The 24,195-nt window shown below is 41.8% G+C and overlaps 1 protein-coding gene across 4 annotated transcripts in view; it reads left to right on the forward strand.

Moving 5' to 3' along the window:
* LOC124164527 overlaps window positions 1-24,195 on the forward strand; it is a 258,207-nt gene that overhangs the window by 226,578 nt on the left and 7,434 nt on the right. For 3 of the 4 annotated variants that reach the window (XM_046541884.1, XM_046541882.1, XM_046541883.1), the window contains exon 2: window positions 13,254-20,480. In XM_046541884.1, the coding sequence (XP_046397840.1) occupies window positions 13,254-19,190 (5,937 nt within the window). In that variant the 3' untranslated portion in view covers window positions 19,191-20,480. Of the gene's footprint in view, window positions 1-13,253; window positions 20,481-24,195 lie in introns of those variants that run through there. The other variant, XM_046541885.1, reaches the window with a different exon arrangement.

Here is a 24,195-nt window from a genome sequence, read left to right on the forward strand (position 1 = left end):
AATTAAGATGTACCCCCTCCTAATATACTCCTTCTTTTGAAATGCAGTGACCCTCCACGTTACTCCCTCCCCCAAATATTTATGGACGCGGCCTTGATGTCAAATTATTTAATTCATTTTATAGATACAAATACCCGTTTCTTTTAGCTTATCATCTTTTTTAATTTCTTATAAATAATAGATGCGAACTGAAAACGAATAGTAACGAAAAGATGATTGCTATGATCCAGTTCTTCAGTCACAAAAATCAGTATTTCGAGTGAATGATGACAGAGGTTGGTATTAAGATTTTTCTCTGAAACATTGATAGACCCTTAATGATGATATATTGAAAATATTCGTCGTTTATGCAATCAGAAAAACCTTTGCTCTTGGTCATTTCATGTACACGGAATGGTATTTGGATGAGGCGACCGACAGCTGAGGTAATTTGCGTCATTAGGTAAGGGTAAGGCGAAAACGTTAGAGAAAAGCCTAGCGCGCCTGTATGATGCCGCGGCGTCGGCATTAGCGTGCTCTTAACCTAAGGCGCCAAGGGAACCATGGCGTAACTCGGTAACGCCTGAATAAAAAAATTCTCTGAATTTCTGGGTAATCTTATAATTTAAAATCATTTAAATTCTGAGTAATAAAGCACAAGTTTTATTCTTAAGTGCTAAGAGTTACGGTGATGCGGTCACGGTGATATAGAACCGTTGGGCGTTTAAGGAGTCAAAAAATCTAAATTTAAAAAAACATTTTGAAATTCACATTTTAATGCAAATAACTTTAACTGTAACTAATCGTTTTTCGCAAAAAAACATGAATTATCCAAATGTTATGTTTATCGAAAACTTTCAATTTTCAAACGACGTAAATGCTTAAAATATCGTTTAAAAAGTGCGAGCTTTTCGGAAAATTGCATTTTAAAACACACTTGTCAATGCAAAGCACTCACAACTCATTATAAATGACGATATATAACAATAAAGGTATATTTAGTATTGAATTAGCAGCTTGTACCATGTGGTACCACTAGGCTTCAACGGGTTAACGTCCTATTCGGCGGACGAAAACTGTACTTGAAGTGCCCTCCACAAAGAATGGAAGTAGGGACCGGGCAGCCTGAAAATTCTTCGCCATTTCCGCGATTTGATCGCACGATTTTTTTCTCTGATGGGCCTTATAAAATTCCCGGTTTTCTAGCGAAAATTCACAAATTTTAAACTGCTGTACAGTGTACATGCGTTAAATATAGGTTAAAAAAGCTCAAGCTTTTCGGAAACTTTTAAAACATGCTTGTCAATTTAAAACACTCACAACTACTAATAAATGACTACATATAGCATTGTAGGTACGTTTAGTGTTGAATGATCAGCTGATGCCATGTGGTACCACTAGGCGTTAACGGGCTAACGTCCATCTGGCGGACGAAAAGGGGTACTTGAAGTGCCCTCTACAAAGCATATAAAGCCGTGTCCCAATTGGCCATTTGGCTATGCCAATTCCAGGATTTAGCCATGACGCCATCTTGGAAGGATGTCCCAACTCGTTAGCCAGCATAAGGGAGGGAATTTAGGCAGCTAACGCGGCCGCCAGATTTAGGCATCGAGGAGTGCATCCTTCGCCTCACTTTTCCCATGATTCAAAGCGTGCAAAGCGTCTTCAGGAGAAAGGGCATCATGGCTGTCAACAAGGGATAGTACTTGTTTGCAAGTAGTGTTGATATTTTGAGATTTGTTCGAATAATTATTAATTTTTATTTTGTTTATAATAATGAAATTGCGTTAATGGAAGTGTAAGAATTACGGAGAAATTAGTTATAGAGAAGGCGGCGTTAATTTTAACACTAATTAATGTTAATATGGTTCTTGTGTATGTATATGTTATTTTATAACTTTTTATACCGATCACATGTTATCTTTTGCTACCGTTTACTTTTCTAACGTGTTAAATAATGCTTATTGATGTTTATATGCTTCTAATATATTCTTAATTATGTAACACTATGTCTAAATTCTTATTTAACACTTTTTGTACATTAGGTTAACACCCGTAAGAATAAACAATTATTATTATATGTTATTGGACAAAGTCCCGAAATTGGAATCGGAATAAGTAACAAAAATTAAAATGTATGGTGATTAAAAGATGATACCGAAACCTGATTTATGTACGTAAACCATACTTTAAATAAATTTTGAAAATAAATCCCAAATCAGACGGTAACCGTTTGAATAGACTAAATAGACCTGTTCTAATAATACAAAACTAAAAATTAAATTGCTAAAATATAAGGAATTCAAAAAAGTACTTCGTTGAGAGACGATTTAAATATTACAAACCAATTAAAAGGGATATACGTTAACATTTCGCCACAAACTTAGCTAAAACCTCTTTAACAAAACCATACGGAACTAAAAATACGAATTTGAAAGTATACCCCTACTTTACTATTACAAAAAGGTTGTCAAAGATACTAAATTTATGATTAAATACTCTTCTCCGAAATCTGATACTCAAAATCACATTTTAACAATTTAGGGTGGGTTTTGTTCATCATTTGTTCAAATCATTCCGATTATCTCTTGTTTTGCATTGGCCTAGTGCCCAGTAGATGGCAGCACCTCCGTAAGGATGTCCCAATTCATGCTCCCTTGTGGTTGGCTGCCCAGAATCTGGCTGGCTAAATACATGATGCCTAATGGCTAACGAGTTGGGACACGACTTAAGTAGGGACCGGACAGCCTGAAAATTCTCCGCCATTGCCGCGATTTAATCCCACGATTTTGTTCCCTGATTGGCCTAATAAAGTTCCCGGTTTTCCAGCGAAACTGATGTGCATTATTCAACAAAATAAGCGTATAACAATAAAGGTAGATTTAGTACTGAATTATCAGCTGGTACCACGTGGTACCGCTAGGCTTCAAGGGGCTAACGTCCTATTCGGCGGAAGAAAAGCTGTGCTTGAAGTGTCCTCCACGAAGCAAGGAAGTACGGGCCGAGCAATCTGAAAATTCTTCGCCCATGTCGCGATTTGATCCCATTTGATTTTTTCCCTGATTAGCCTCATAAAATTCCCGGTTTTCCAGCGAAGCGGTTGTGCATTATTCAACAAAATACGCGGACGCAACCGGGGAATGTCGGCGAAATGCGTTAGATCCTTCAGTCCCCTCGTTTGAAGTCATCCTGAAACTCCTTTGATACACGTACGAGCCTGATGAGACAGTAAGAGAGCTTGATCTCCGTGTCGAGCGCTACCTATAGTTCTCCATTGCAGACGCAACTCTTCCTTCGCTTCGCGTGTCGTAATTCCCCAAAGGGATTCGGTGGCAGTGCGTTCCAGGCCACGCCCCCTCCCCTCCCTCTCTCGTCCTAAACAATCCTTTGATTCCGTATCCCGGCGATGGACGATCCCTCTGATCCTACGGTGCACACGTCAGGCTGTGCGGGGAAGAGAACGCGGCGAATATATGCGGGGGCGCACTCTCCACGTTCCGTGCTTAGAGCCCATTCGAGTGAAATACATGTTGCGCCTCGTGGGGAACGTGGGTAATGTTCGGGTACGTACTTGCAGTCAGGCTCCATAATGAGACCATTTTGGAATAACCTTTTGGGGAAACGTCGTTGCTACAGAGCTTTGGTATCAACCTCCTCGGTCCTTGCGTATTGCATACAATAAATCGACGTTTGAATTTTTTAAAGCTTGACTGACTGTGAGTGAAATGTCGCTATTTCAACTTGTTCAGTGCTTCCTGACAGATGACGACATCATACATAAGAGCATTAGTCGCTAATGAGGTTTATTAACATGTAATTAAGCAGAATAAATTAAATTTAGATAAAAAAATAACGGCATATGTACAGGGACTGAGGAGGTTACCTTAACCGTCGGTTTTAAACTTTCCGTATTAGCCTCACAGTCAAATCATTAATATAAAAAAATTACTATAGCAATACTGCCTAAAAAAAACACAAATAAATTTGCTGACTGAAAACAGCATGGTAGACACTAAAATGAAAGGATGTTTTTTTTTTCGAAAGAGACTTTTTTCCATCAAACAAAAAGGTTAATTTTATATTCTCGATAGTTCCAAAAATAAATACCTTGTAACCTTTTATAGGCTCCGAGTGTTAAATTTGAATTTTTCTGTGCCTCTAATGGGCGGAAACCTCGCGATCTATTTATGAACATTCCTTAATGGTGCAATTCCCACGCCTATCGCTTGAATCTCTGCGGAATATTTCCGCTAAATGTGGAGATAATACTGAGATTTAAGAGTTACAGACTGTTGGTAGGGAGGATAGCACATTCCTCGCCTACAAAGCGAGGAAGCACTGGATAGGGGATGCGATTGACTTTTTCCAATATAACATGACAGCATTGTTCTGATTTTTAAGTCATCTTAAATGCTGAAAGTTTCATTTTTATCAACCCGTGGTCATTAATTTGTAATCTAAATTTGTATCTCCAAATTCACGAACAGTATTGGAAACGCCACATGTATAAGTATATGCTCATAGTAACCCCTCTGAATAATGGTAATTTTACTGGATAACTATTTACAATTACATGTTTTTTATATGGTAAACATAAAAAATGACTGAATTTTAGCGTTTATTTTATGATCTATACTAATACTGAATTTCACATCGAAAGCATATTTTCTCTATATTTAGTTGTTTCAGGCGTGACTTCATGGAATACACTGAACATAAGGAAAAGTAAAGAAAACTTTACGTGGAATTGCAAAGCTTTCTTTACTTTTAATTGCATCTTTTCTACCTATAAATAGATAGATATTTCGTTAGTGTTTATCCAAACATTTCGCATGCCAATTTAATTTTTAAAGACTTGTTGTTCTCGTTATTCTCTACTCGTGCGTTCGCGAGATAGGTATTCAAATTAAATCTTGTTTTTTTTTCCTACCGCCAAGAGAAAGTCATTCTCTTTCCTAATAGGTTTTGAAGCCTCGTTTGTTTTTCTTCCTCACGCAGACATTTTTTTCGCGTTTCCTGAACAAATCGGCGCTACTCCCCCGGATTCATGGGAATGCTCGAAAAAGGCATTCCTGGCCGCGCTTCCCCTTTTTCTCTCGCACGGAATCCGGCCATTAGGGCACGCACAGACCAACACCCCTGTTACACCCTCCAGGGATCCTGCTCCCTCTTCCCAACCCCCTTCCCCCTACAAAGAAGCCGTTTCTCCTATTTATGGGCATGCTGTTGAGGGTGGTAACGGAGGTGGAGCGAAAACACTGATGGATGCCGCTACTGATTGGTGTCACGCGGATGATTATGCATTTGTGAACTTAGCAATTACTTCAAAAAATGTCGAGGATATCTCCATGCTGCTTTCTTTTTAATTTGGCTCCTGCGGATGAGAAATTTTTTACAAAGAATGGAATTATACATTGTTATTCCGGAACGATCCGTTACTACTTATTGCTATTACGTACGTCTAAGTTGCTACGTTGCATTACGTTGCTACGTTCGTTGCTACTGATTACATTGCTGCGTTATGTGCCACTGTTTAGTATCACGGGGTTGAATGTGAATTTGAAAGCGTAAAAATAATGCAGTAAACAGTTGAGGATAGCCTCACGCTGCTTTCTTTTTTAATTTGTCTTCCACGGATGAGAATTTATTTAACAAAGAATACACTTTTACACTTTTTTATACAGGACACTTTTTTATTCCGGGGTGATTACATATGTCTATTGGGAACAAATGTTTTAATACCTTATTTTAGATGAAATAGTTTGATTCGGCGTTCACTTTATGATACAAATACACATCGTAAGGTAATATTTGTGAACATTGAAAAGATTGTTTTTACTCATTCACATTATTTTAGAGTTACATTATTACTTTATGCCATTACGTACTGATGAACAGCAACGTCATGTGCATCTATTCTGCACGAATTACCAAATTATTAAAAATAAATAAAAGCGCAGTTGATACTACGTAAAAAAAAGTAGTGTATAAAAATGGAACTCAAGATTTCATGAGTGGAAAGAAAAACAAGCAAGTCTGAATGTGAGTAAAAACTCGGAGCGTATACCTGAACGGAATATTATTAGTTTATTCGTAACTGTTCCTGGAAGAAGTAACGGGTGAAAGTGATGGATAACTTTGGCCATCATCACGAATATAGCTGGATTGAACCCATTGGAAGGAGAAAAATATCAGTTCAAAAAATAATTAAGTTGGTATTATAAATAAATTGAGGTACTTCAATGCAAATATCAGTAGAATATATCTTTCATGAAATAATCTTGTAGCTTGATGCTGAAAGAAACGAGGGATAGTCCTTACCTCTCTGCTTAACAAGCTTAGTTGGTAAAATAAGGCAGATCTATGCCTGCTAAAGTGCCTTAACGGAGAGAAGAAAAATCAGTTTTTAAGTATCCAATGTGGCCAAGGATATTCATTTGGAAAATGAGGACTTATCTGATCATCCTTGAGTAGTTCACGGTTACCTTTTTCTCCGTTTCTCGCTCGCATTTATCTTTATCCTCCCTCACACTCGTCACTTATGACCTAAAACGACCATGATTCTCCCATGCCGTTAGAGAGAGGGTTACGATTTGTGAAAGTATTTCCATGGAGCTTCTGTCACATTTATTGCCTTCTTTTTGGTAGATCACCAATCTTTTCATGCTTATTTATTGGAAGAGGGTTCATGATTAATTTATCGTTAAATAGTACCTTAGATCGCAAATTCGTCAGATGGGTGTTGGTTTTATCTTGCACGTATTGTCATGAATTTCATTTAATTTAAGGGTATTCAAAAATATATTATTTTTATTGCAGAAATCTCCTCTGCATAAATAATACGTATTGAAATATGTCATCATATTTTGGTTTATTTTGTGTGCATAACAAATGGAGGGTATCTTTTTTCCATCCTTACGGAAGCTTTAGATTTTAATTGCCTAACCTATATTATATCTTGTTGAGAGTGATACATTAATATTGGTGATAATGGAAGAAGTATTTACGAAGGTTGTTTAAACAAATACGAATCACGAATTCATTTTTCTGTTTATTCGTTCGTTCGCATGCTATTAAAGTTTATAATGACACATGCACCATATATTTTGTTGCTTCAAGTTGCCATCGGCTTTTATCGGATATACACCATAGACGATTTGATAAGTCGCCCTGCCTGCTGCCATGGATATATCAGTGTCTTGTGGTCAAATAATATAGTTTTATTTCATAATTCTATCATTATGTATAGTTGGCTATTATAAACAGATATCTGTCGGAGCGATACGGAGAGCGTCAACGTAGAACTTTGCTATATTTCTTGAATTTAACCGTAAGATATTCCTTTCCTACTCTTTTTCTAATGCAGTCTTCCACTTGAGGAAGATGACCAAAAATACATTCGACCCAGTTTTCGAGTAGTCACTTTGGGCAGCTCGTCTGGGATACGTTCCCGTCCTCTTCAAACACTTCTTCTTTCCTTATGAACGTTTTCGTGCATCTCACAGGGCTCCTTCCCACCCTTTTATAATTGAATTTAATAAAATATAACGCATCCGACACGCTTTAACTCGGGATATGGAATTCCCCTCTTCACGCCGAGGAAAAACACAGAGCGTCGTTATTGAGGTCGGAGAAATTGTTTTCCTCCGGGCGCGCGGCGTGTTTCACTTCTTTTTTTTGAGCGCTGAGGGGGTACGCGCGCTTCTCATCCTTTTTTTTTCATCTTCATTTCGTCCTTCATTTTCGTTTATCTTTTCCTCCGTCCCTCGTGGGTCGTGTATAATAATCGGTTCGGAGATGAGTATTCTTTTGTTTCGTGGCACTCGCACGCCGTAAAGTTCGTTTTTGTTTGAGTAGCGTCGTTTCGAGCGGTTGCGCGGAAATTGTTTCTCTATTGTTTCCACGTAGGCGTCCGATCCGTTCGGCGTTGTTCAATTGTTCTCCCCTTAGAGCACGTGCCATGTGATGTTCACTTTTGGGCGTGGCATCACTGCCGCCCACAGCCTATGGAACCTATGATTCCAATTTTTTGACGTCCTCATCGTACTCGTCGTCGATCAAAGTTTCTTCATTCACGCCTAAGAGTTCGTCTTGCAATATTTTCACGTTCCTATACTTCCTCCAAACAGTCCAAACAACTTTTTCTCAGTTTAGAACACTGGCAGTGAAGATATCTCGGGTCTCACACCGGGTAAGATCCTTCATATCTCCTCCGACGTTTAGATGTGCAACTCGCTCATCATCCTCAGGGATTCTGAAATCCAATTCCATTCCATTCATGGCTATATATGTATATACATATAGTTACAACTTTCCATTGCTGAGCGAATTATGTGATTGTACATACAGCCCGTGGCACGAACGGAATAGGATTGGATTCCAGAATCCCTGAGGACGTTGGGCGAGTTGCACATCGAAACGTCAGAGGGAGATATGGAGGACCTTACCCGGTGTGAAACGCGAGGAATCTTCATGGCCATCGCTCGACGGTAACAAACGTTACATCGTTAAGAACCATGGTTTGATCTCGAAAGGAAGGCGGTGAAGTACTGAAGAGTTTACAATTTTATGCATTATTAAATTCACGTGTTTTGACTCTCAGAGTGACATAATCAAGTCTTGTTGGCTTGATGATGACTTTTATAATGTACACTTTACATGTTTCTAATCTCGGCATTTCAGATTATGGTCTCGTTAGCGTGATGGTGGCGTATCAAGTTCCTGAGAACGTTTTGCTTACATAAAATAAAGATTTTCAACGCTATACTTTTTTCTTCATTGCATAACATGAATTTCTACCAACTTTCACCGTGCATTATCGGTCGAATTAGTTTTTTCTGAACCCTCCGGAAGTGAGAACCTGTACACCATATTTTGATCAATGAATTATTCCATGAAGCTTCTCAAGAATCAGGCGAAAAAGTTGACATTTCCGCAAAATATTTAATCTAAATCTTCCCCTTTGATTCATATTTTGTGACTTTTGCCAGCGTTGACGCAGGTAGCTTTTGAGGTTGTCCATACCTCCCTTCGTGACGACTGTCAGCGTCGTTCAGGATTTTGTGGGGCTCAGGCCAGGGGCGGCGGTACATGCCCCGTTCTCCCCAACATTCCTCGATTCCGAAGACATATGCCCCCCCTCCCAAACGAGTGGCTCCCTTAACAGGGGCCAATTGGCCTCGGTAAAAGGGTACGCCGCCAGCCGCCTCCCACAACCACTTACACGAAGCCACGATGCACCACTAACTCCACGTAAATGTATGCATAGGTGCCGCATTGTGTAGGCGCGGGGGCGTGAAAGGGCGTTCATTGTTAGTACGCGTGGGAGGTTGCCCCGAGGGGCTCCAATCAATTCTCCATATCCACCTCCCCCTCAGGGTCAGCACCATGTTAACCTCGTTCTTCTCCTCTAGGCTAGGAAAGGAAGATTATTTTCGATAGGGAAAGCTGACCTTCCCCGAATTCTCCTAATAATTTTTCAGTATTCACTGTCCCTTTAGCTCACGCTCTACCCGCATCATCTGCCTCCTCCTTATTCAGTCTGGCGATACCGTAGCATTTTCGAGAAATTTATCCTCTAGTTTGCTCTATATAAGGGAGAATGAATAGCTCCCGTTTGAGATGTGGCATTTCGTGACTTTACCTGGGGCATCAAGTCATTAAAATTAACGTTATAATCTTTACTATCCACTAATGAACGATCTAAGGTAGTGTGGTAGTTAAGTGAAATAATTCCCTCGTGTCAGAAAGTGGATTGTAATCGCGATTTAGTGTTGGTTGGTCTCCAACCGGTGGTATCAATTACGCTCAACGAACGAATAATTTTAATGGCATATTAATATCAATTGTTGGACGTGTAGCGTTTAAGTGAAATGATTTCCTGGGGGATTCCTAAAATAATTCACGCAACTAATATACGGCCCTGGAACATTTATTATTTGATATCACTATGGAATCGAAGCCATTTGAGCGTAACAGAATGAAAAGTTGTGAGTTTGATAAATAAAACCATCGCATTCATAAATTTTGCTCGACAGCCCTAATTTTAGCCTAGTTTTCCCTAGCTTACAGTTTCTATTGGAGAAAGGTAATTTTATGCACTATGCGTCCCATTGTAGACCTGTCATAAGTTTTCGAAGACGGTGAAGACTAAAAAAAGCCATGCAGTACCCGTTCCCCCAGAATGCGCATACCTTTAGCCCCAGACAGTTATTCTCGGTTGGCGCCCTTCCAATGGCGGATAAACAATTGAGGTCTGGGTCGCGAATGTGTGGCCAGCATTTTGCGCAACCGTTGACTGCCCCTTCAATTGTCTGGACCGATGATACTGCCCCGCTGGCGTTGCCAATTCCCGGTGGTGTCCTAGCGAATCGCTTTTTTTATTTTTTTACTCGACCGCGAGCCATGAGATAGACCGATGAATGGAGACTAATTGACCCAATTTCTGCGGTGGCATCGAATCTCTTTCAAGCACCTTTCCGCCTGAGTTGGCCGTCGTCGCGAAAATCTTAATACACATATTTTTCAGACAAGTCACACATATTTCAGTTCATCACCCTATAATTTATTTCGGTACAGTGCATATTTTTTTCCAAGAATAATAATAATAATATTTTCAAAGCATAACTTTATAAGCTAAAATATATAAAGTTGCCGTATTTTGGAAGTTAATAACAAACTTAGTAAGGTTAGCCTAAGAAATTTAAGAATAAATGCTAAAATAAATTAAAGGATCTTCCTTATCGACTTGTTGATTAATATATCAAATTAAATCATCGATTTGTGTTTAAAATAAAATGTTTTTATGCTCCATTATGATTATATACCACTTACTATAAGTGTTGGATTATTTATCTAAATATGAAGCAGCAATAATGATGTACCAATGTAAAAAAAACTAAAATAATTACACCTCTTGAAATAGTATCAATTTTGTTAAATAAGCTATGATATGTAAGCGTTGTCCCTTCATATGTTTCTCTCTTTGTAGCCCTGAAAATGGGGTTCATATAATTCCAAAACGTTGACAAAGAATGATTATTACTCACTCAAACCGACGACCAACACGCGATAGTTTTAATGGATATTTATGAATTTCAATGGGGATGTCCCGGTTTATTTTAAACTTGAGTCGTGTCTGTTAAAATTCGAAAAGTTAACTCTAAAAAGTGATATTTTTTGTTTCCAAGTGCATGTTCCGTCATGTGTGAACTTTATTGGAAATAATTTTTCCATTAACACTATTTTTACACCGCGAGATAATTTAACAGAAAGGTCTGATTTATCATGGTACTAACATTACATTCTCCTCAGAATTTTTTAATCATTTCGTGATAAATTTGTGCAATTTTACCCAACGGAGTGCAAAATGAAGAGAAAAAATAAACAGAATCATTTGGGTGACACTTTTGGTTAATTAAACGGTGTAATCTAAATATGACTTCATATAATCAAGATCTAATGATTGTTCATGTATAGCAACATTTATCATCATCTTGTCAACGACGCTCCTCTCTGCAACTGGTTCATCATCTAAGATCGACCGAAGTGTACTTGATGAAATGCATAAAATACGAGATTATCTCTTGTACAAACTTTTGCTTCTAATTTCACTTGTACTTATTTCTAATTGCTTTAGCCTTCCAGCACTAATTCTTTTTCTTTTACTGCTGCCTCCGTTTTGAGGATCAGAATCGCGGAACGCCTCCTCACATAACTTCAAGGCTTTCATCCTCTTGATAATTGGATTTTGCCAAATAATTAGGCTTGTGTATTAATGCGTAATGTTAATACCTGCTGATTAATTGATGTTTATTTTACCCAAATGTACCGCTGCGACGTTCCGAGAACGGTACTTAATGCATCTGACTTAGGTGAGTTTCGTGACTCGTGTGATCTGCCGGCTTTAGATGAGACACCTTTATTTGCTAGCAAAACTTAATGCTGCACGCGCCAGATTATCTTCAGCTGTTTCAAATTAGCACTGCATTCGCGGTTGCATTCCTTCTTCGTACATGATAATTGGGTCCAATTAGATCCTCTTTCTACCGGTCTCCGTGTTTTTCCGTACACTTGAAGCATATAACTGCCTTGATTTCAATCTTTTGTTTTAGGATTTGCCATTAATTTCTTTTTACTTCAATTTAGGGGGAAAATGACTTTTTTTCAGGAAAAAATACAGTTTCTCGTTGCTGAGCAAGCACTAAATATGGACTATTACATACCATAATGTTAGGTCTATCAACTTGCGAACGCGGCAATATGAACATGTGTCATATGAATCGTCGGCTACGGACCACTTGATCAGATTTTCTTATAGTTTACTTATTGTGCTATACGGGAATCAGCTAGTTGAGGCTACTAAAAAACCTTATTTTCCTACTTCAGCGTTTAATAAAAGTAACCTTCATTCATTCTTATCAATTAATTTACTAATACATCGTATGAAATGCCTTTTTACTATGATTTTCGTTTCATGTTCCGCAATAATTTCAAAAACTACTAATGATAACTTACCAACCTAATATAAATTTCTTTAGGAGAACGATTGATCTACTTGACTGAATGTGAGGGTACTTTGTTGTATGTTGCACTTGGTTACACAGTTATTTTAAAAAATATGGTTTATATTTTGCAAATATTATGTACAAAAAGCAGTTTTCCAAAATTCAGTTAACTTAATTTGCCTCGAAATGTTCAAACTTGATGACTATTAATGTTGTCTTTTTGACTATACACGAGTATTATTAAAATACAGAGCTTTATCTCACTAAAATCACTTGCATTTAAAATAAATCTAAAACACACGATACATTTAAAAGTAAAGCAGCTCAAAATATTCAAACTTTATGGTGACATATTCTGTTACAAAGTGGGTCTTACTTGGCAAACTTAGTGATAGCGAGCCTAATTTTTTGAAACCCTATAACCTTAAAATAAGAATATGTCAATTTAACAAGAGTTCGCATATTTTGACAGATATATTAGCTGTAGCACAGTCAGTATTTCTGGTTAGTATCTTCTAGTCTTCATTCTAAAAACGGCATCATGTACAGAACAAAGAATATATTTCACCAAGACTTCCACCGAATTACGCATAAAATGTATATTAATCATTGAACATAAGTCACAACTCAAAAATGTTTAAACCTTTTCGTGTGATCCACTCAATAACAACTCTCATTCATAGTAATATCACTTGTCAGTAATGTTCATATTAACTGTTCTCTCCGCTATCGAATATTAATTTCTCTTCTTTTCCGTTCCTTTTGCAGACTGTGAGCCGCGGGGGTCCGAGGGCCCGTCCGGAGCCCCAGTCCCCGTCGCCGGACTTTGGACTCCGCATGGACCGGGCCCCCACCTACCCACCAACTCCCTCGCCCATCGCGGACAGCCACGCCCATTGCGGTAACGGAGGGGCCCCGGGGCCTCCGGGCCACGGCTGGCACAAGGGACGGGGAGGTGGAGGGCCCGGAACCCGGGTCGCCGCGGACGAGGAGGAGGAGGTTGAAGATACCGGTGGAGGAGGCAAGGCTAAGAGGAAGAAGAAGAAACGGAAGAAGGAGGCTAAAGATGGAACGACCGGGACGGGGGGAGGCAAGTGGACCTTCGGCGCATTGTTTCGTCGCAAGAACAAGAAGAAGGAGGAAGAAGAGGAGGAACGATGCAAAGAGTCCACCGAGGATGAGTACGGTGTCGTGGCGGGAGGACATCCACCTCATGCCAGGGCACCCGCGCCGCAGTCGCCCCCGAAGCGCACTAAGGAGGAAGAGGAATACCTTGAAAGGCTGGGCGGCGCCCGACCGTGTGCCGTGCACAACGGCTGCTCTGGGTGCGTCGGGTACCCTTCACGGGGGCGATACAGGCCTTCCGCCTTCGGTTCCGGCAGCGACTGCGGCAGGGACCCCTACTCAGGCGGGGGAACTGGTCTCGTCCGGAGGGACTCCAGCACATCGAGCCATAAAGAGAGGAGGGAGTTGATCAAAGCGAGGGTTGAAGCTATGCGGGATAGGCTCCCTAGAGATTCCTCCTCTGAAGACGAGGTGACCCACGGCGGGTCGGAGGGAAGCTGGGACACGCACAGGAGCAGGCGAGGGGGTCACCCGATTCAGTCGGGAGCTCTGACCGGACACCCTCCTTTACCAGCCGGCAGTGTTGGTAGCGCCGGATCTTCTCCTTATATGGGACGCAGGTCGAAGTTTATGGGTAGGACCGAGAGGTTTCACCAGAGGAGGCATTCAAGAGACTACAGGGAGGATATGGATGATGACGATGTCTGGAAGAGGCGTCAAAACGGTTTGCCACCACAGTGCGTCCCTTGGAGGGTTAGCCAGTCTGATGCAGAAGCCCCTTACATAGGATCATACTCCGGTCCGATGGACTTTGGTGGAATCGGAAGTGGTTCAACGCTGTCGCATAGCCCTGGCCCGAGTCCGATGAATAGCCCACTAATGGGCGGAAGGAGGTCTGTCAGTTCGGCAGCACCTGCGTGTGGTTACATGGTCGACGGAATGGGATACCCCGGAGGTACCAGGGGTAAACCCAGAAGATTCCCATCCACACCAATATCGCCACCTCCTCACGCGGATAACCATTCGGAAAATAGGGTGATAGGTCCTCCCCATCATGGGATTCAAGGCTTCCCAACCAGAAGCCGCAGCACGGATCTCCTTCTTTGCTGGAGGCCGGAAGAAGGGACTACCTACCGCGTAAGCGAGCCCAACCCGTTCCACTTCCCATCCCCCTCAGCGCAGAGGAAGGCAAATCCACCTCCCAGAGTGCAACAGGACGCTAATCACCACATTCAGCAACTCAACGCTAGATGGCCATCCATGGCGCCCTGCCGAAGCCCCCCTCCCCCACCCCCTCCCCGAGATCCGCAGAGAAAGATAGCTCCTCCTCCACAGTGCTTCCCTAAGCAGTTCCCGATGCAGCAGACGCATCACGATCCGGGCGGATATGTGACGAGAAGGAATTTCTATCCAACTCAGTCTCAGCCGTCACCTCAAGTCCCTCCTCCACAGCAGCCTCAGGAGAGCCCTTACGTGAACGTGATGGTGCACAATGGAAGATCGACGATCGCGCAGGGAGTGCCACAGGGAGTGCAGGTTTGCCTGGCTGACTCCCAGCCCAGAAGCCGTCGTCCCTTAAGGGTGACCCCAGGCAGTGGGGGTTATTACGGTGTCAGACCCGCGGAGGTGTCCTACATGAGTGACTCACAGGTCGGTTCTCCCGGAAGGAGACAGGCTCAACCGGTCATGATGCAGCAGCACCCGCCCCTGGAATCCCACCACGCCGTGCCTTTCCTTGCCGAGTCCCCTCCTCCCAGGTGCGTGTACAATCGTGTGCCGCCCAAGGATCCTCCGCAAGTGGCCGAAGGCGTTGTGCACCCGTCGCGGCCTTTGATGAGACAGCAGCGGTTGCCGGTGTTGAACAGGTCTAGGTCATCGAGTCCCGCCCCCTCTCCTGCTGTGCACCGCCCACCTCTCCTTCACATTCGTCCGATGGAGAGTGATAGTCATCCTTTCGCTCAGAGAGGTCACTCTTCCGCGCCTCAGACTCCCATTGACGGTCCGATAAACCGACCCCTATCGATAGTTTCTGAAGAGAAGGGTGACGTGAGTCCCAGAATTCCCCCAGTCCCTCCCGCCCGGAGCTCTTCCCGTAGGAGTTCCATCTCTAGCTTGGAGGCCCTCGAGTATGGGGTTTGGGGCGTTGATAGACCGCCAAAGGTTGTAAACAAGGGTCCTTCTGGACTGGAGGACGCCTTGACTGAGCTGGAGAACATCTACAAGAGTCTCAAGTTCGAAGACGAGAGGGATGGTGACACAGACAGTAACGCTATGGGATCTTCAGAGATGGGACTTACATACGACGACCAAGATCGGCCGCTCACGGACGACATGGCATACAGGCGGCTGCACTCAAAGGAGAAGGCTAGTCCGCCGTCGCAGCAAGGCGTCGGAGGAGTAGTGGCCCAAGCAGGTAGCTTCCTGTTGGTATCCCCAACTTTAGGACCCGCAGAGCCCTGGACCGAGCCTCCTCCCAACTCCATCAATCCCGGAGAGCCGGACATAACTCTGGACGACGTAGTTTACAGGAGCGTCCGTCAAGCTAACGCACACATATCTCAGGATCCCCAACCACCCTTTGGTATTCCTATCGGTCCCGTCACTCGGGCGCCCGAATCCGACTATCTTCACGTCAAGCCTCCGTCCCCTTCGCCTACCTCCCGCGCCAAGAAGACGCCAGATGTGGTCAAAGATGACCTTGCGTTCAGAAGTTTGCGAAAGGACAGGCCGGCTCACGCTCAACCCATTCGACCCGTTCCGTTGCGGGGAATTACCTCTCCACCCCCCAGATCTTCGTCCTCCCTGTCTAGCGTTTCTAGTCCTCCTCCTTTACCCCCTCCAACCATGGACTTTCAGGCAATTCGAAAGAAGAGGGCCGTGAGATCCCTTTCGGCGAATCTCCTTGGGATTCTGCAGTCCGCGTCCAACGCGTCCGCTAGGTCGATGTCACCGCCGGTTACGCTCATATCAGGCCTACCACCTCAGTCTCCACCATCTCCTCGAGGTGAGCAGCGCGAAATATCTTTCCCTACGGCATCGCCAACACAGAAACCTGTGCCAATTCCCCGCTCTCCATCGAGGACTATGCAAGAACCTCCGTCCTCTGTTCAGAGCGAAGATTCAGAACCTTGCAATATCGTAGCAGGTCGTCAGTTCCCGGATGCTACCTCCTCTGATACCCTAACTGAAGGTCAAACTGACGAACCAAAGTCAAAATCAGCGCACAGTGAGAAGGAGAATCGACCTTCTCCTGAGCCTCAAGCGGTGAAAGATTCCCCAGGTGAAGTATACGAGGCATTAGGAAGAGTCTTGTCTAGAGTAGGTAAGGAACCAGTGACGGGCCTGAAAGAAACCAAGGCTAAGGGTGATCAAGAGGATGATCTGGAGACACTGCTGGTCGCGTTGGCGAAGGAAGCGAGAGCCACTAGTGAAAATCTTGGTAGAGAGTTGGATCAACTAAGAACCACCACAGCTAAAATGGCAGAGGATGTGGAAATGACAAGAAGAAAAGCTGAGTTAGCTTTTGAGAAGGAGTTTAACAAAGCTATTAAAGGAATAAATAAAGACAATGCAAACCAAAAACCTCGTCCGATCGATACTATTCCTGGAGAGCATATTGAACGAACAAAAGAATATTTGATCAGCAGATCATCCTCACCTGGAAAAGTGGGAGCAATTGCTTCTCTAGCCCTTAGGGAACTAGAAAAACCGCGAACAGTTTCCAGCTCATCCTCACCTGATTCGACGAAAATGGATGGAATGAGTGTAGTCGTCGGAAAGTGTACTGTTGGAACGGATTCCAATCATCCAGGGTCCATAATTTCTTTCACATCTTCGGTCGGCCCAATCAAGTCTGATGCAAAGCGTCCATCTGGAAAAATCGACGACTCCCCTGCTCTGGAAAAGATCTCCGCTGCATCGGAGGAGATTCCGATGAAGTCAACTGGAGATATCTCCATTGCAAAGGAAGAGTTCGATCGAAAGGCTAGTGAAGTCTCCGCTTCGTCGGCTAGTGTTCCGATCAAGTCTGGTAGGCCGAGCTCCGAGGTCGTGAAAGAAATGCCAGAAGGACGAGAAGAAGTCAAGCAAGCAATCAAATTGGAAAATGAGGAGAGTAATGTGAAGCATTGGCCGGACATAAAGCCTCCAAAAGTTGGGCAGAAGCCTGTTAATCCGGTTGAAAGCTGTGAGACTTATCCAAGCACGCTAAGAATCATATCTCAACCGGTAGATGATGTTTGCATCGGAAATAAAACTTCCGACAATCCCGTAAGGTCAAAATTGGTCGCAGAAGATGTATCGGCATCATCTCAGTCGGATCAATACAAAGAGCAATCACCAACAATAGCAGACACGACTCCAGTGACGGGTAGCATGCGTCTAATTGTGAGGAGAGATCCAGATAATTCTATTGCAGCTGACTCTCAAAACTGCGTTCAACAGTGTAGCTGGGTGGTCCGAAGTGAACCAGATCAGAGTACCAAACCCCAGTTGATATCCTCACCTGATTCCTTAGAACCAAAATCTATTTCCATACCAGCATCGGTTATTTCGAACGAGCAGGTCGAAAAGAAAGGGTCCGAGATTAAGGCAGCCGATCATGTCGGGTATACATTCGTAGCAAGCGAAAAATCAACTAAAGACCAGCCCCATGCAGAGGTCAATCAACCCACTGCTGTTGTTGAGGAGATCCAGAAGGAATTTGATCAGTTGTTATGCTCGATTCCAGCGAAAAAGGCGAGGAAGTCGGACGAAGCAGAATTGCTCTCCACAGTTAGGCCGCGCTTAACGGAATCCAAATCCTTAGAACATCCGAAACGTACTGGGAGGGATAACAGAGTCGCCCACGAAAACCTTCGTAGAACATTTCCTAAAAACCTGAGCAATTCCTTTGCCAAAAGTTCTAGTGCTCTCCGCACGTCTAATCCCGCGGATTCAGCGAAGGTGGAGGAAGTGAGCTGCGCTTTTGAGCGCGAGTTTGAGGAACTGTGGAAGGCCACGATCAAGAAGGATTGCGAGGAAATCGAACGAAAAACTCGAATCGACACGAATACCAGTGCCTCCTTAGAGCGACAACTGGACCAGCTGAGGGCGGATATCAAGTCCGAAGCACCGAAGACGGAAGTGGCGCAGCCTACACGCAGGGATCCTCCGATAGTTGCTGCGGAGGATTCTTCCAAGGCGGCTCCGGAGGATCCTGGTAAGGTGACGATGGAGGAGAACCATTTGAATGCTGCGATGGAGGACGCTTTGAAGGCGTCTCCGGATGGGTTGACGAAGGATCTGGTCCTGCCGGACGAGAAGGAAGCGGAAGGTGAGGTGTGCCGAAGAGCCGTCCTCTCGGGCTGTGTCCTCCGCGAGGACGCGAGGAAAGGGTCCTCGATTGCCGCTGCTGCCTCCGCTGCATGTCCACTAAAACCCGCTGTCGCAACACCCGCATGTCTAACCCTCCAGGCGATTTGCTATCCTCGTAAAAGCGCAACCGGCGAATCCAGCGTAGAACAGACGACCCCTAGTACTTACTTCTCCTCCTCCATGATCACGGAGTTGATACCCGAGCCAGGAGATCCCCTGTTCACGGCCCTGGCTGCTTTTCTGGCCCTGGTCTCACTCATAGCGGCTCTAATCGTCCACCCATAGTCCAACGCGCCCTGCCTGTAAGCATACATCGAGCCCGCGTGTAGCCTGCAGGGGGTGGGGTGGCTAGCACAGATTTTTTGAGGCCAAGATTGCATCTCTTACTACTTCAAAGCTTTTTAACACGTGTCTTCGTCCATCTGTACCACGTTTTTTTTCAGAATTTTTGTGTGTGCATTTTTTTTTATTTTTGTGGAGCAGGGTGTTGTTTCCCATTAAGTGAACTTGGCTGTCAGGAGATTATCGGTTTGCTCCATATCTTTTGCCGTAGTCTATTTTTTCCCATTTTTGAGGTATATCGTTTTTTAAGACCTTGATGGAGGTTTTAAATTAATAACTACAGATTTTGCTTTTACCTTTAAGAGCTATGGCCAGTTAGGGTGAGTGCTAACCGCATGTCTGCTTATGAGGATATGCAATATGGTCCTCGAACCCCATTCTTGGGGGAAAAGAAAACTGTCTATTTGTCGACTGGAACTTTTCCGTCGATAATTTGTTATTACGGGGGTTATATTTTTGATTTTTCCCGTATCTCTTGTTTTTGGAACAGTAATTGCCGTTATATCACTTCAATATTCAGTGGATTTCTGTGCTTTTTCCAAAGTTTAAGTTTCTTAAACCATTGAAATTATTATATTTTAAATACATTACCAACACATATATGACACGACTCTGCGTTATTAGATATGTATTTAATGTAAACATTATTTATTTTTTGTTACCCGTTATTGAAATACCTTTATGCTGTTGTTATTACTACATTGTTGATTGCTCACGGGCAACTGTAAACTAGGTGTGACATTAGCTGTAGATATGTAAATTAACTCAATATTGGTGCTTCTAAAATAACTTAAAGGTAGACTGAATATGTCTGTACCTCTTCTCGCACCTATTATATTTTTGTTAATGCTGCAAATATCATTATTTTATTTCTTGTCATGACATAATGGCTTATCCTTTTGCTGATAATAATTTTGGATGAATGTGTGTGCTTAATTTCTCTAACATGGACTGTATGTTTTATGTGTGTAGAAGATCTTTGTAGATTATTCTTTCAGTTTTATTCCCTTGAATTGCCTCCTTATACTGGCATTACATACATGTAACATAACATTGGATTTTGTTTGTTTTTCAATGCATATATATTTTAAATTTTTATTTTTATTCTTGACATGATTTGTATAGTCTTACTTTCCTGTTGCTTTACTAAAAACATTTCTCTGTAAAATGAACGGCATTAAACCTTATGATTGTTACAGACATTTAAATAAAATTGATTTTTTCATCAAAACATCACCGAGGTTTAATTTGAGTTCTTCTATAACCTACCCAAATATCACAAATACAATCATTTTTACAACAACTACATCATGTTTTGTGTTCCTATTCCTTTGATACCAGCATGGCAATGCGTAATGGAGTAATGCTACTGAACTGTGTTAATTTAACTGTACTCGCTTATACCTTTTTATTCTTAGTCTGCCAAATCCCAGAAAATGTTTTCATTAGCGCTGATAGCGATGCTTACCAAATCCTTATCTTTACGGAAAATGAAGCCCTATCTGTTTTCGTAATATCGTATGCATAATAATCCTTCCATTAGTTTCACAATTTACCCTATGTGTAAATTATATTACTATCAACTTTCAAACTTATCACTTGAGTGACTCAATCAAATTCTCCTCTTTGAATAATATTGGTTCATGCGAGTGTATTTTTGATAAAATTATCTTTTGAAAGCATTTTGTTTTTTTTTCTGCCATGGCTAAATATGCTGTGAAATAGCCATTAAATCGAGTTCTCCTGGACTAAAGAACTTTCAATTTTACCCAACACCTCAAAACATACAGTGCTTTTTGCGGTGCATTTAGCTCAAGTAGTACCACCGTATATGTTACTAGATACAATAGGTTTTCACCTCAATACTTTATTCCCTCTTGTTCCTTACGGCCGGTATTTTTTTCTTCGCGGAAAATGTCTCGTTGGTTTTATATACCGAAGGAAAATGAAAATTCAGGATATATGTCTTTCTTACACATATATCTTTGCATCAACTTCAAAACACACATTCCCTTTTTTCCTAGTTCATCCAATACTACGGAAATACCATTCCTTGTGTCACCGCATGTGGACCATGTTAGGAGTATTTTAAGTTCTTAAAGCCGTTTCCTTCTAAGCATCTTTGCATCGATTTTGATTTTGTTAAGCCATTAACTCTGCATCTTTTGCCATGTGTTGTGCAGTTATCGTTGCCTGCATGCGTGCATTTTTAAGATCCATTAAAGACAAGAGAATTCTGCTATTGCATGTATGGCTGAAATAAAGCGGCTGATATGAATATTCTAAAATAGTTTTTTTTAGATGTCACTATGCCTCAAATATGTTATTGTGCCAATAATATGCTTTTTTACTTTCCAAAATTCCTCAATTACAAATTATTAGTCCCTAAAATTCCTTTGTTGTTACCTTTTAAATCACTGTAATATATACCCCTTAGGAGGTAATGTCACTCTAAAAACATGAATCATACATACTTTGATTTTTATTTTTCTGGTGGATTGTGTTGATGAACTTTGCTTTTCTCGTGCTCTACGCCAGGTCAATGAGTTTTTAAAATGTTAACTCCTGGATTTATGTTTTAAACTTAATTGTTGTCATTATTCTATGTCAAATTTTCCTCTGCTCTTATTTACACGGTCAATCCCCATATATCTAGTCGCGATGTATGTTTTCGAGCGACCACAGCTTCAACACCCGTCCCGAAGACTTCCTCTGGTCTAGGCGATTCCAGACTTTGCATAGTAGATAGGAATTTGCACTCTTTCCGGTGTGCATGTATATAAATTGTCGTTAATGAAATTCAACTTGCGCGATGGGATTCCCGAAAATGGTCCATAACTGGCTATATCTGACCACAGAAAAATCTCAAAAAGTGTTCTATTATATGGTGGATAACAACTCTCTACCACCTCGTTTTGTAGAGTGGTTTTCTCTTTCTCTACGATTGTCGATGGTTCTAGCTAGGGTTTCATCAGTGACGGCGCGTAATTCTCCCTTTCCGGACTCATCCAAACAACTGCGCTATTATATATGAAACTATGAAGAACAAACATGTTTTAGAGCAAAACGGAGAACATATTTTTTTAAATCTTTTATGTTCTTTTATTATATAATCCTGTGAAAATACTTCAATGTCTCATTTAACTAATCATCTCAGACCCTCAAAATGTATCCACATCCGACGGAAACGATAAATGAGAGACATATTTTGACGAACGGATATGTATAGGAACCTGTTTTTTCCTCCGTTCAATTAATGATAAGGGGAACTCAAGTGGTCAAGTATCTCCTACGCAAACCTTAATAATGGAATAAATTACCACATGCCTCCTGAGACGGCATGCGGAGTATTGATTATATGTAAATTAACCCTTAGGAGTAGGCGCAAAAAGGCCCCTGTTCGTAAACCCTTACCAATAACAAACCCCTTTGGCGGACGCAGGGTAAAAATATTATGGCCTATTGCACACAGCCGCTGACGAACCACCTCGCGAGGTCAGAAGATATTGACTCTATACAGTGGCGTAACTGTGGGGGGGAATGAGGGGATAGATCCTCCCCCTAAAGCCTCAGAGAAACAAAAAAAATATTTAAAACTATTGTCAAGTTTGGACATTCAATAACTGCATCGGATTAAAGTTAAAATCTTTTGTACCAAAATGATGTAAAATATATTTCTAGGCATGCCATTTTTTTTTCAGAGCCCCCGTTGCCTGGGGTGGGGGTCGCCGCCACAGGCCATCCCATCCGCCCCCTTAAGCATATTCCTAGTAACCCCACTGACTCAATATATCATAGCATGTGTTTATAGCAGATTATCGTAGATATTTCTTGCGGCGGAAAGCCATATTATTTCAAGTTTGTGAGTTGGCAGACAGGAGTTGTTTTAGATAGCGTGAGGCCTTGTGTTATATTTTAGCATTTCGTATATTGTGATAACGATTTGTAGCAGGGCTAACGCTGAAGACGAAAGGAAGTGATAAGTGTTGTTATCTAAAAACACAATTCTAATATTTCGGAGTGTCGGTTACCGAGTAATAAAGAAAAGTTTTCATTAACTAAAGTTGCATTTATAGTTTATGCCAGGGGTTGCACATCCGTAGGAAGCCCTCTAGAAACGAAATGACGGTCATAATCCAATTTCAACCAAAAAAAGCCACGTGTCAGTTTAATATCCTTTCAAATGAAACTCCCGAATATGCTACGGAAGAAACGCACTAAGTGATATTAATTGTCTTTCTGCTGCATACTGGGGCTAGATAGTCCTATTCAGTCAGTAAAAAATGTCCCTTTATCATAATGTATGAATACATTCTTCGGTTGATAATTTAGTTCTCGTCTAATATGTTATTTTTATAAACATTTAAGAGTATAAATCTTCTGCTGGATGTAGGGATTGGAACACTGAGACGTCCCGCAGCGGCTAATCCTTATTATTTTCTTTTATATTACATATATATATATTTTCTTTTGTATTTCCCTTTTGGGATAATAATTTTTTGTAGTTTTAGCTGATATTCAATAATAGCCATTTGGTCGCCTTAGTCATTTTTTATTTGGACCGTCAGGCCTTGAACCTTACTTGCTTATGACTGATTTAGTGCGTAACATAACCAAATTTGGTGGTTTTTCGTTTCGCCACTGCCAGAAATACACGAACCACTTAAAGATGCGCAATTGAAGTTTATTTTGTTTATTTGCACAATTAGTAGATAATTTGGGCTCTCAGTGACCTTTTGGAATTCAACTGTAGATGCTGGGGAGGAGGAGTAAAGAGGTTGAAGTAATGACATTACTTAATCATGCATTCCATCATCCTAAATATGATACTACAATGTAGATTCTGCATACTGCATTCTGGTTCCTTATAGCTGACTGCATAACTTACTTTCTCTGCAGTTACTGGGCTGCAGCAATACAAATATGACTATTCTAGTGTCCCTTGTGT

This window comes from Ischnura elegans, chromosome 8 (assembly GCF_921293095.1).
Source record: "Ischnura elegans chromosome 8, ioIscEleg1.1, whole genome shotgun sequence".
Taxonomy (NCBI): Eukaryota; Metazoa; Arthropoda; class Insecta; order Odonata; family Coenagrionidae; genus Ischnura; species Ischnura elegans.